The sequence below is a fragment of the Protopterus annectens genome, chromosome 1.part2 (genome assembly GCF_019279795.1).
Source record: "Protopterus annectens isolate FY-2018-M chromosome 1.part2, PAN1.0, whole genome shotgun sequence".
Classification (NCBI taxonomy): domain Eukaryota; kingdom Metazoa; phylum Chordata; order Ceratodontiformes; family Protopteridae; genus Protopterus; species Protopterus annectens.
Window position 1 is genome coordinate 506,087,132 of NC_056727.1, and position 12,764 is coordinate 506,099,895.

The 12,764-nt window shown below is 40.4% G+C and overlaps 1 protein-coding gene across 1 annotated transcript in view; it reads left to right on the top strand.

Moving 5' to 3' along the window:
• Positions 1-12,764, top strand: part of NPHP1 (nephrocystin 1) — a 1,368,595-nt gene that overhangs the window by 1,145,982 nt on the left and 209,849 nt on the right. The window contains exon 19 of the mRNA XM_044057279.1: positions 8,627-8,671. Coding sequence (XP_043913214.1) covers positions 8,627-8,671 — 45 coding nt within the window. The remainder of the gene's footprint in view (positions 1-8,626; positions 8,672-12,764) is intronic.

Here is a 12,764-nt window from a genome sequence, read left to right on the forward strand (position 1 = left end):
GTGCAAGACCTGGGTAATTCTTATTGCCCCCTTCTAGCCTCACCAGATATGGCTCCCATTTCTGTGACCTCACCTCTGCACCCATCATGGTTTCTGGATCCCATTCTAGATCTCCTCAGTCACCTAACCAGGCTACCTGTAATCGTATCTCAAGGCCTTAAAAATAACTGCATGGTTTTTCCAATTTTAACACTTGCTAGAGATGCCAGGCTTTCTGCCTCAGTAGTCCATATAATCTCTTCTTCTCAAAGGGTCTCAAGTCTGCAAAGTAAATGGAAACATTTTTCTACACGGGTGTCTTCAAAGAGGCTAGGCTTATTTTTAGCCCCTTTACCTGAGATTTTGGAGTTTCTATTTGAACTATTTAAGACTGGATCTAAACATTTTACAATTTAAGTCCAGATAGCCACCATTTTAAATTTTCACATAGGACATAATGATACATTCATTGCTTCTCTTAAAATGACCAAGGCTTTCATAGGTTCATAGGTTCATACTAGGCTATCTGCCCTAGGGCATTTATAAGCCTAGCCAGAGTGTGTTTGGCTTTCGCCACCCATTTTAAATGAATTTTGCTATGCCCTTTTTCGAGGTTAGTATACTGTGCTTCTGTCTAACAGTGACACAGAAGTGATACCCAGGGTAAACCTATGATCTCCCATCCACTCATCAAGATTCCTCTTGAAGAGAGTCAGTGAGGGACTCTGCCTAACCTGGACTGGGATTTTATTCCAGAGTGAAGGGAGCCTCTGGGTTATGAATCTGTCCCTCCAGCATGTCCTATTTATTTCAGTGCTGAGGTTCAAGTCTCTCGAGCGTGTAGCTCAATGGGATTTGGATTTTCTGAGGTGCAGATGTCCATTAATTCCGGGTTGGACATGGCTTTATACGTCAGGCACAGATCGCCTCTGAGCAGGCGATATGCCACTGAGTAGAGCTGGAGTTTCTTTAACCGGGAAGCATATGGCATCTGTTTGAGCCCTTTGATCCTCTTGGTGAGGTACTTTTGGGGTCTTTCCAGTTGTTGCAGGTGTCTGGTAAGGTACATCCCAAAAGGGGCATTGTACTCAATTATGGGCCTGATGAGGGATGAGTAAAGAGGCACGATGACCTCCCCTGATCTAGATGTGAATCCCTTCATCATTAGGTGGGCTATATAAAATGTTTTTCTAACCACTTTGGCCACATGGTTTTCAAATGAGAGATTCCTATCAACTTGGGTCCCCAGGTCCCTAATTACTTCTTCCGTACTTAATGGATTACCACCTTTGTGGTAATTTGTGGGCACTTTGTTTTTGCCAAAGGGGATAACTATACACTTTTTGGCATTTAGCTTGAGGCCATGGCTCTGGCACCAGTTGTCTGTTTCTATGAGGCCCTTTTGTAGGATGCTTGTGTCAGCTGGAGAGTCGATTATGGCGCCTAGTTTGTAGTCATCTGCGAACTTGGTCAGCCACAGTCCTTCCGTGTTGGCCTGTACCTCCGAGAAATATATACCGAACAAGAGAGGTCCCAGGACTGAGCCTTGTGGGATGCCACTCGTAACTGGCTTGGAGTCTGACATGGCTCCAGCAATTCTAACCATGTGGGTTCTGTCCTTGAGCCAGTTTGCAACCCATCTAGTGACATAGGGGTTTATATTTAAGCTGGTGAGCTTATCTATAATGCCCGAGTGGGGTATTGTATCGAAGGCTTTTGCGAGGTCCAGGTAGGCTGTGTGGACCACCTTCCCCTCGTCAATGGCCTTGGTGACTGTTTCAAAGATATCAACCAGATTTAAGAGGCAGGATCTTCCCTTAACAAAGCCGAACTGGGTAGGATCCAGTGTCTGTAGGTCCCCAATATCTTTATTTATGAGGTCCATGATGATCCTTTCCATAGCTTTGCAGACCAAGCTAGTCAGGCTTATGGGGCGATAGTTTCCAGGATCCGTTGAGGCACCACCTTTGTGGAGAGGGACCACTGTTGCTGTACGCCACTCTTTGGGTACATATCCTGTAGTAAGGCTGAGATTGAACAGTAGTTTTATGTTTGGGTTTAGCTCTTCTTGGAGTTCATGTATGACACAGCCCGGGACACCGTCTGGTCCCATTGATGCTGTGTTTTTTGCTTTGGAGAGGGCGGTTCTTACCTGGGCATCTGAAATGTCAGGGGGTCCGCACTCTGCTGGGATAGATATTTGCCCTTTTGGTGGGGAGGGGGGGGAAGAAGTTTGCGCTGAACCTGTCAGCTAGGATGTTGGCAATGTCTGTGGGTTCGGTGTATTTTTTTGTCATTTTGGACTAATTCTGAACATATCTGGGAATTCCCACCCAGGTTCCTAACATAACTAAAGAAAGCCTTCTGATTATCCTTAGTGTCCTGTGCAATTTTTCTCTCGAAGCTAGCCTTAGATGATTTTATGAGTGCCTGTAGTTTTTTGCTTATACTGATCAGAGATGCCTTACCTTTTTGGGATTTTGCTCTATCATGTAGTAGCTTCCTCCTTCTATTGTATAGTTTGTTTATGGATGGGGTCCACCAGACAGGACGCCTGCCTTTGGAGGATTGGGTCTTGGTTTTATTTGGGATTGCATGATCCATGCATTCCTGAAGGTGTTCATAGAATGCGTTTATAAAGGATTCTGCGGTCTGGGCCGTATTTTCCACAGGCCCGGGGGCTTTGAAGGATTCCACCTTGGTTTTGAGGAGTGTGAAATTTACTTTAGAGAAGTTTTTCACTGTGGTTTTCTGGGCAGGGGTGGGGTCGGGATGTGAATATCCAGTGAGATTAGTTTATGGTCTGATCTTACCAGTGAGGGATACACTTCTGGTCTGGAGCATGGAGCCCCCATGTTGGTGATGATCAGGTCCAGTATGTTTTCCCCTCTTGTGGGAGTGGTAACAAGTTGTTCCATAGCATTTGAGTTTATAAATTCTAGGAACCTTTGGGCTAGGGTGTTGGAGCTAGAGTAATGCTCCCAGTCTATGTTTGGGTAGTTGAAGTCGCCCAATATAATGGTGTTTGGAGAGACCTTCATATCTTCCAGTGTTCTTAGGAATGCTGAGTGGGTTTCCTGGGTTTGGGAGGGTGGTCTGTAGCAGGCTATAAACTGGAAGGCAGTTTTACCCACTGTTAGTTGCACATGGATAGTCTCTGATGCTTCGTGCTGTGCCACCAACCTGGAGGTGTGGGTATCTTTGATGAATATTGATACTTCCCCTCCTTTTGTGGTTCGGTCCAGGTTTTGGGGCTGAAAAGTATGGTATGAGGTATAACCTGGTAGTGCTGGGGTGCTCTTGGGAGCCTTGAACCAGGTTTCTGTTACTGCACAGATATCGATGTTCTCCATGCTAAGGAGAGTTTCGAGTGCGTGCATCTTGAGGTTTAGACTTCTAGCGTTGAGTAGCATTACTCTTAGTTTCTTATCCCTTGTGATACCTATGGAGGTGGGTTTGTCTTTTGAGTCTTGCCTAAAAAAGGCACTATGAGGGTGGCAAGAGCCTTTGCCAATATCTGAAAGCCCAGGGGTGACAGGTGCAAACTGTCCCTAGCAAAGCATCATGGCTTGTCGAGCATGTCATCCCAGGCTGACAGGCATTGGATCCCCTTTGAATGACCCCAGTACTTAAGCCAATTGTTGAAATTGATCATCTTGTCTTCATATTGTGGCATCATTCTTGGTGAGGGTAAGATGCTACTCAAGGTAAGGGTCATACCGGCCTGGGCTACATGCTCAGAGAGCTCCTCTATGTCTCTTTTCATGTAGTCCAGGGAGGTACTTCTCAGGTCATTCACACCAGCATGGACAATGACTGAGTCATATTTGTACTTGCCTTGTAGTGACCTGAGTGCTTGTGTTATGTGGCGGATCCTAGCACCCGACAGGCAGTTCACCGTGACCTTCTCCTTGTTCAGCCTGGTGAGTGGGACGTCAGTGTGCCTGACGATAGAGTCACCTATTACAAGTGTATCAGGTGTGTTGTTTAGCCTTAAGGGCTGTGACTGTTCGGCACACTGGCTTTGTGAGCTATGTGTTGCACGTGTTTTGTTTTGGGGTAGTGGTTGCTTGGGTGTCTGCTTTGGAGGTCTCTGCTGCTTAGGCAGATTTTTATTTAGAGCCTCTGAGTATGTTTTTGTGTGTTTATGTGTTTGATTTGCTGTTGTGCTTTCCTTAGGATAATATTCTTATTGAGACCCCCAGTTCGTGATCCGGTCCCTCCTTGTGATATTACAATTTTGCTTCAGTCAGTAACCCAAAAACGTTTTGAGCCCACAGCTTCAGTAGATCTAAACTTCCTTTCATGGAAGACTATTTTCTTAGTTGCTACTACGTCAGCAAAGCATGTGTTGGAATTAAAATACTTTCATGCAAACCTCTATTCCTTATTTTTTTCAAAAACAGAGGGTCATTGAGAGAAAAAAACACTCATTTCTTCCCAAAGTAGCCTTGGAATCTAACTTGAACCAACAGATTGATTTGCCAGTTTTCTTTCCAAACTTTGCTAACAGAGGAGAACATACTCTACATACCTTAGATGTCCACAGGCAACTTAGGTTATATTGGGTGGCACAGTAGTGTAGTGGTTAACATTGTTGCCTCACAGAAAGAGGTTATCCGGTTTGATTCTCAGGTGGGGTGCCTTCTGTGCGGGGTTTACATGTTCTCCTTGTGTTCATGTGGGTTTCCTCCAGGTACTCCGGTTTCCTCCCACATTCTAAAGATGTGTCTGGAGTTTTTCTTCCCAGGCCTCCACTGGAAATAGGCTCTGTCCTAGTTGGATTTTCCCAGTCAGCAAATATTAAATAAATAAATAAGTAAATAAATATATCTTCGTCAACTGACAGGTTCAGAAAATCAGACCATTTGTTTATTTCCTTCTCTAAGACAAAACTTGGACAACCTGTGTCTAAAGTAAATATGTCAAAATGGCTAGTAGACTGCATTTCATTTGTTTATAAGTCAAAATGTCTGTCCTTACATTCAAAGCCAAGCCTGAGGTTCATTCTTACCAGGGCAATGGCAGCTTCAACAGCATTTGGAAAAAGAGTGCCCATCAGTGAAATATGTACTGCAGTGACTTGGTCTTCATCTCATATCTTTGTATCCCATTATAAGTTAGATGTGAAATCTAGGATTCACACATCCTTTGGCTCTGCCAAACTCAGGAATGTTCTTCCTTGAGTCCACCCAGGTCCCTGTTGGGTAGCTTGGGAATCTGTTCCACATGACGAATCAGATGAAAATAGACGACATTAGGCTATGAAAGTTATGTACTTATCATAACAATAGATCCGTGTTGTCTTATTTTCATCTTATTCAACTCCCTTCCCTCCTTCCACCTGCAACCTTTCTTGTGTTTGATCAGACCCTCTCTGAACCCTGTCTGAGCTTTGTACCTCTTAGCTTCTATAGTCATTTCTGTTTTCCTCTTATTTATTATTTCCTACATAATTCAGCAGCAATTTATGTCTGCCAGCAAACTCGATCAGAGGTAATTCAGGCAGGAGAGGGGAATAGTGGGTAGGGAAGAAGTCAGAACTCTTGGATCCAATACTATGGTATAAGGAGCTGAGGTCTGATCCAACAACCCACATGTTGAAAAACTGAGAAAAAACAGGAACCGGTTTTCCCGAGATGACTAAAAGCCAAAAAATCAAACAATTTTTTGACTGATAAAAATAAATAAAAATAAGCGGTTTCGTTCAATATGATACAGTCTGCAACAATGTTGCAACTACAACATGTACTTAAAGAAATAACGCCACTAAAATTGAAGGAATACCTCAAAGCACCCTGTATAATACTAAAATAATTTTAATAGTAAACATGATATTATTATCTTAATTTATTCCATTTTTACCAAGTTGCTGGTTTGAACATACTTATAATTATTATTATCATTATACATGCTTCATGTTTACTGTCTTTATGGTAAGTACATAACTTTCATTTGAGTTCACTGCAAAAGTAAAGCTTCCCTCCTTCCTTCTCTGTGAATGGGATATTTGTATATAGCTGTGACGTAGATGTAGTTATTGGTAATGACGTTCATAATAATATATAACTCTAGTGTTATAGTCTGTTACATGATTTTTCTGTTTTTTTGAGCAACGGATATTTGACTGCCACAGGTGCATATTCCCTGCAGAGTCATGGTAGTCTCATGTTACCAGTACCATCACTAGCTTTCTAGGAAAGAAAAACAGCTTTGGAAAACTGGATGGGACCATAGGATATAAGAAGTGGAAGGGGCTGAACCCACATGTAATGATTTACTGTTAAAGTGACTGCTCTTAAAGACCAAGTATCTTACATGGCTGTACTTTGTCTGGCATAGCTGTGCATTATTAAAGGGCTGTGTGCTAACTATGCAAGGAAGTTAATAGGACAAATGAATTATGTTACAAATAGTATGTAGTATCCTAGAATCCAGAAAGTGCCAATTCCTTGTAAGAGTGAAAGCCAAGAATGCTGTCTCTGGAACAGTAGCACTGACTATTTCATAGTGAATTTTTGCATAGCACAGTACAGCAAGTTTGATATGAGATGGCCAGGTTGTAGTTCTACATTTTATTGCATGAGTAGCTCTAACTTAGGAAATAAGGTCATAGCATACAGAATTTGTTTTTCACAGTAAAGTGTCCTAAAGCCAGACAAATGAAACTTTCATCTCCTCTTAAATAAAATTATTGATCCTTGTAAGTGAGCTAAGGGCACAAAGAGTACACACAAATGATGTCCTTCCATACCACTGTTGCAGTATTCTTCACCTAAAGGATCTCCTGCCATGGATAGCCCAATGTCCAGCCAGTATATCAACGCCTTTAGATCTTGTAGGCCCTGTAAATTACACATATGCTACTCATACATGGTGTAGGGCATAAAGGTGACATATGGATGAAAACAATCAGAACTTCTTTGCCGCCAGTGTGAATGTCATTATTGAACGTTGGTCTGAATGTCCTTCTGCTGTGCTGGTTACCAAGCCATTTTCAGGTAAGTGCCCCGTTGGAGTTTTTTCTCTCATTTTATCTATTTTTGTATGGTATTGTGTTCATGTCATCCAGAAAGGGAAAATGGCAGTGTGGGAGGCATAATCCCCATTCCCAAAGACCATCATGGCCAGTGTCTTTCTTTGCTTAGATGCTTCCCATGACCACATGCAGTGCTGTATCTGTCAGGCATTGTGCCTATGACCCTACATAGTCAACTCTCCTAGTTGTTCATGCATCTTAAGAATCAACAACTTAAGCTGTTGGCTCAGGGTGCTGTGGCATGTCTCCCATCCTGAGGGCCAGTTATCTGCCAAGAAGAAGGCCAAAAAGGTTAGGCCTCATCCAGTTGCTGTCCAGCCTCTCCTGGACATCTCTCTAGAGGTTAGTGAAAGCTCTGAAGACCGTCCAGTACTTGCTTCAGATTCCTCTGCAGTGACCCTGTCAGAGGCTAGCATTGATCCAAATTCTTCCTTTTTTAAATGTTTTTTGTTTTCATGTATGCATTATGCTGTTGCATTTTTAGCTTTGCATATTTATTTATTTCTACATGTTTTGTTTTAATGATTGGGTCATGTGACTTCTTGGCTGCCGGTCATATGATTTTTTTAGACCTATATATACTCTGCATTTGCATTTGTATTTTCAGTATTGATAAAGGATTTTATCCGAAAGCTTTGCTCCTCACATTAAAGTGTTTTTTCTACTGAGAACGTTGTTTGTCTTGCTGGACCTCCTGGCATTTGTGTTTGGACATGTTTTTTTCTTGGAACAGTGATTTTTTTCCCTGAGAAAAAAATCGCTGTTCTAAGCCTTCGATGGTTTTGCACTTTGTGGTTAGAAGTTCGAACATATGGTGTTCGAACTTCTGCCATTTCGTCAAAGTGATATAGACCCTACATTACTAAAATGCTGTGCAGTAGAACCTGAGGATGAAATACTGGTAATTGCTAGGACAGAATGTTGAATTTTTCTGCTGATAAGTAAATAGTCTTGTTTCCTTACATTCATTCATTTCTCTGTCTCTTGTTTGTCTGTCTGTCTGATCTGGTAAAGCCAAGTAGCACAAGCTGATTGCTATATAGAATTATAAAAGATGTATAGAGGAAAAATAGTGTTCTGTTCATGTTTTTTCAGTATTAACTAGTGACTCCAAAGCAAAAAACAGTAGCTGAATATAGCAGGTCTACATAATCAGTTAGTCCCTGTCACTCTTTTTTTCCATTCTTCTTTTCAAATCTTACACACCCACTGCCCATTTGACTGTTTCACAGTCACCACAACATATTCAGCATAGTGTCATATCCCATTGCTGTTACCACACTGACAGTGCAAAGGTAGTATATTTTGAGGAAGTTAGCTGACAGTCTGCTTCTCTAACGTATTGCATAAATAGTTTCTAATTGTGTGCGACAATGTTGGAAAACTCGTAACCTAACAGTAAACATTCTAAAATTCATTTTAATGTATAATTAATTACCTTTTTAGTTTTTGCACAATTATGTCTGTTAATTTAAGTACTATGCTGTCTCACTGTCATTCTTATTTCTAAAGTGTAATGCTAACTACATTTCATATAGCCTTGTGTACACAACACAAGATGTGTGTTATTAACTTGAAACTTTCAGCTTTGGCATTTCTCTGTTTCAGAGTGCTTGGGCAGAAAAAGAAAATACGTTTAAGAGATCTGAAAAGGTAAGAACCATATTAAACCTGTTTTCAAACATGCATACTTTTCAAACCAACAAAAAGAGAACTTTTCTCCAGGTCTCTGGTTCTCACGCAATACCATTTTCTTTGGTGATAAATCATCCCAGTTGAGGTGGCATATTAACCAGTTAACAAATATGAAATAAGCAGGACTGCTATGTACTGCAGTCAGGAATGATCTGCTGGAACTTCATCCTGTCTGTTAGTGGACTGGCTTTATTTCTGTTTACTCCAACTTTTTATCTAGATATCTGTTTGCTTTGTAGAACATTGATGTTCTTCGTGTTTCACTGTTGCAGTCATTACATTTGGGTAATCCTGCTGGCAGGTTGCCCTCAGTCGGCCTGAATTCCAAAGTCTTGTGTCCTGCGTCAGTTGCTGTCACCCTGGGATATATATATATATATATATATATATATATATATATATATATATATAGGCCCTTGAAAAATAGAAAATCTGGACATCTAATTATCAGAAAATGTGAATACCAGATTACACATAGCTCTGTCCGCTATCCAGTAGGAATGTTGGTTACTGCTCAGAAACACGTTTAAAAAAGAGAGTGACATGCATGATGGAAAGTATAAGAATATTATCAGAGAGAAAGTGTAAAGTCTGTAGACTGTAATGAACCATATCACAACATTCTACCACACAAGGTTATTTATTTGTTGCTTCAGAAAAGGGAGTTGTAAGATGTGTGTCCTCTTTCCTTAAATTGTTGTTGCCACTAGTATGCTGGTCGTGTAGTATGATTTTCTGTACAGTAAACAGTTTCAAAAATATTATGTGATGTGAGGGATTCAGAAAATTGTGTGAAGGTGTAAACCAAGCCTGGAAATAAAGACATACCTCAAAAAATAGGGGCATCATAAATTAGGTCTAAAATATGAATGTTCCTCAAAGATAGGGACAGTTGAGAGGTCTGCTGTCAAGAAACTCATTACAATCACTTTAACAACAAAGAAAGCATAATGCTTGTTTACAAAGGCACATCTTGATGGCACTGGTTGCTTCAGAGGCTGAAGTTAGAAGCAGAACTCATCACCACACTTTTGTGGTAACCTCAACTGAGTGATGGCCTGTGAGGTTATAATCATCATGCATATTTTATAATTTTATTGACATAGTGTATATATAGCCATTAAAAGAATGCAGAAAATGCACTTTAATTCACAGCCAAATTTTTGTTACTCAAGCAGTTTGTTTGGCAAGACTCTGAATAGTCTGGATATATTTCTTTTAAACTCTGCCCATCAGACTGCGTACTGGAATCTGAGACAAAACCACTTGAAGTTGCTATAACAGAAGCCTGAATTTTTTGCGGTAGCATTGTCGCCTCACAGTAAGACGCTGTCTGGTTCGATTCTCAGCTAGAGCATCTTCTGCGTGGAGACATGCGTGAATGGGCGTATCTTCGTTGAAGGTTGTGCATCAGGGCCGGTAAGTCGGCACGTAAAAATCAACTACCAATCATTAGCGGACCGGAGTTCTGCTGTGGTGACCCCTAACTGGGAAAAGCCGAAAGACACAACATGTACTGATATGTTTATCATTATATGAGGCTTTGTACAAGTTAATTACACACAACTCTTGTTCCATCTACTGGACTTTTCATTCTTTACTTTTGAGGTCACACACAAGACTACAGCAACAGTTAGGTGTAAAACTATGAATTACAAATGCTGATGGCCATCTTCTCTGTAGTTAAATATACAGGCATCTCAGTGGTAAGTAAAAAATAATAAAACTTAAAAAGTGCAGTGAAAATGATCTGTGTTGTTTAGCCTTGGTCCAAATTAAAAATTTGTGTAATGTGCTTCGTCTTTAATACAGGCCTTAAATTTGTGCTTCATCTTTCCATGTACAAAATGGAGAGCACCTGTATAAATAGAATTTTCATGATGTTTATTTTAGCAAAGCCCCTTGCCACATATGATTGCCTAAGCATTGGCTGAACAAACCTAATCTAGGCACTGTTTGCATGTCTTATTTTCCATTATATGTGTAATTTCTTTTACAGATAACTTTGGGTATATTCATCTACATTTTGTTCTCCATTTGGTCACTTGACTTTTAAATCGTTCTAAACTTGAAAGTTGGTCTGTTGCCTTTTTATCTGCTCAACGTGTATTTCACTTTTCATTAAGTAATTTTATGAGTTTTCTTTGCACCCACTGTGTAATGCATAACTTTGATTGCTTAATTACATCTGTGATGCAACTTAGCCCTTTTATTCTTCCCTACTCCACGAATTGGGTGATACCTGGAAGGAGAGATGAGTGTCAGGGACAGCAGCTATCATCTTGCAGGAGGTTAGGAAATTTTTAATGCTCCTAATAGGTATCCTCCCAATGGGTAATAGATGTGGTTTACTTCCTAGCTGTGCAGACCTTTTGCTGCTGCATACGTCTACGTGCCCATAGTGCTCAGGTAGAGTACATGGAGTTTTTGGCTTGTGCTGCCAAATTCCCTGTGCATTGGAGCACACAGCTGGGCCTTGCCAGGTAGAATTCTTGTGAACAGACTTAAACCACACTCTCCATCTTGGGATGGGTAAATGAACCTTGTCTGCTCATTCTGCCATACATTACTGACTGGCTTTTAAGCTTCAGGGCCAGAAGCTGAAATCCGACCATCTTAGATGCAACATTGCTGTTCTTGACAAAGCCTGCCATGCTGTTACATTCTTTTATTGTCAGTTTTAGATATTTGCCTGTTTAATGCATACTAAGGATAACCTCTCTAGAGACATCTTTACTACTCTGTGTACATTCCCTTTGAATATATTTTCTTCATGTTTGTACAGAAGGTTTAAGGTATTACACGTTGAAAACTCTAGCTTGGTTGGGTTTTTCTTGCATCTTTTTACATATGTGTAGGATGATATATTTTTTTTTTATGGCATGTATTTTGTGTCTTACATCCACTGCATTTTCTAAAACATATTAATAACAGCATTTCTTACCACCAGTCATTCTAATAAATTGAAGCTTGCAAGAACAAATCTTTTCAACTGTTTGGAAAGAAGCAAAACATGTCCTCCTATTCAGAGGCAGAGATGAACAAAAAAGTAAAAACTACAGTCCCACCTCTATTTCATCCTCCTGTCAAACGTCTTAGAAAGAACCGTACACATTCATCTAATATGTATTTGTCCTGGTTATAGCACTCCAGCAGCACTGATTGAAAAAACAGACTTTATTGCTCATAAATGTGACACTGGAAAACTTGCAACAGGCCCTATTCAATGATTTCTCAAAACCTTTCCAGGTAGTCAACCATACCTTACTTCTTAACAGGTTACTGGGTGTGGGCTGTCCAAACATGGTGGTCCAGTTGTTTATAAGTTACTTAACCATCAGAACTCTGTATGTATGGTGGAAATCATACATTTAATTCAAAGTTATAATTGTCTTTCATCCACAAACTGCAATACAACTGCACGTGCCCCTCACTTTCATCCTTACTCCTTTTCAAGGCTAGCACACACCTAAGGTCAGCCAACAAATTTTCTAGATATAAAGTGAACATCCATCCAAGTTAAGAGTTTGTGCTGCTAGCCACTTTCTGGCTACACTGTGGAACTGTTTACCTCAAGGTCTCTTGATGTCTGTAACTTTACATACTTGAAAAACTCCTCCCACTCACACCTCATTACTGCTCCGTCTTGCCCAGGATGACGCATCATATAATACAGTTTTCTGCAGCCTGCATTCTTTCAATCTGACAAGCTTTCTTTCTGATTCACCCCTTCATATACCTATGTACCTTCTTAATTACTAAAATCTTTTCTTCCCTTCTTAGCTAACCTCTCACCTAGCCTTCTTTTTCTGCCATAGACTTGCACAATCATTATTGTACAGTAAATTTCTGTACTTCCTCCTATGATCAATAATTGTTTACATGTAACTACTTTTGTGTAAATGATGAAATCTGTACATTTTAGGTTACCTTTACATATTTCCTTCATTTTGAAAATGGGCTCAGCCAGCAGGACCATCTTAGTCAACAAAGCGAAAATAAAGAAATAACCATCTACATCTCTCCAAATCAAATTACTGTTAGTATTGAC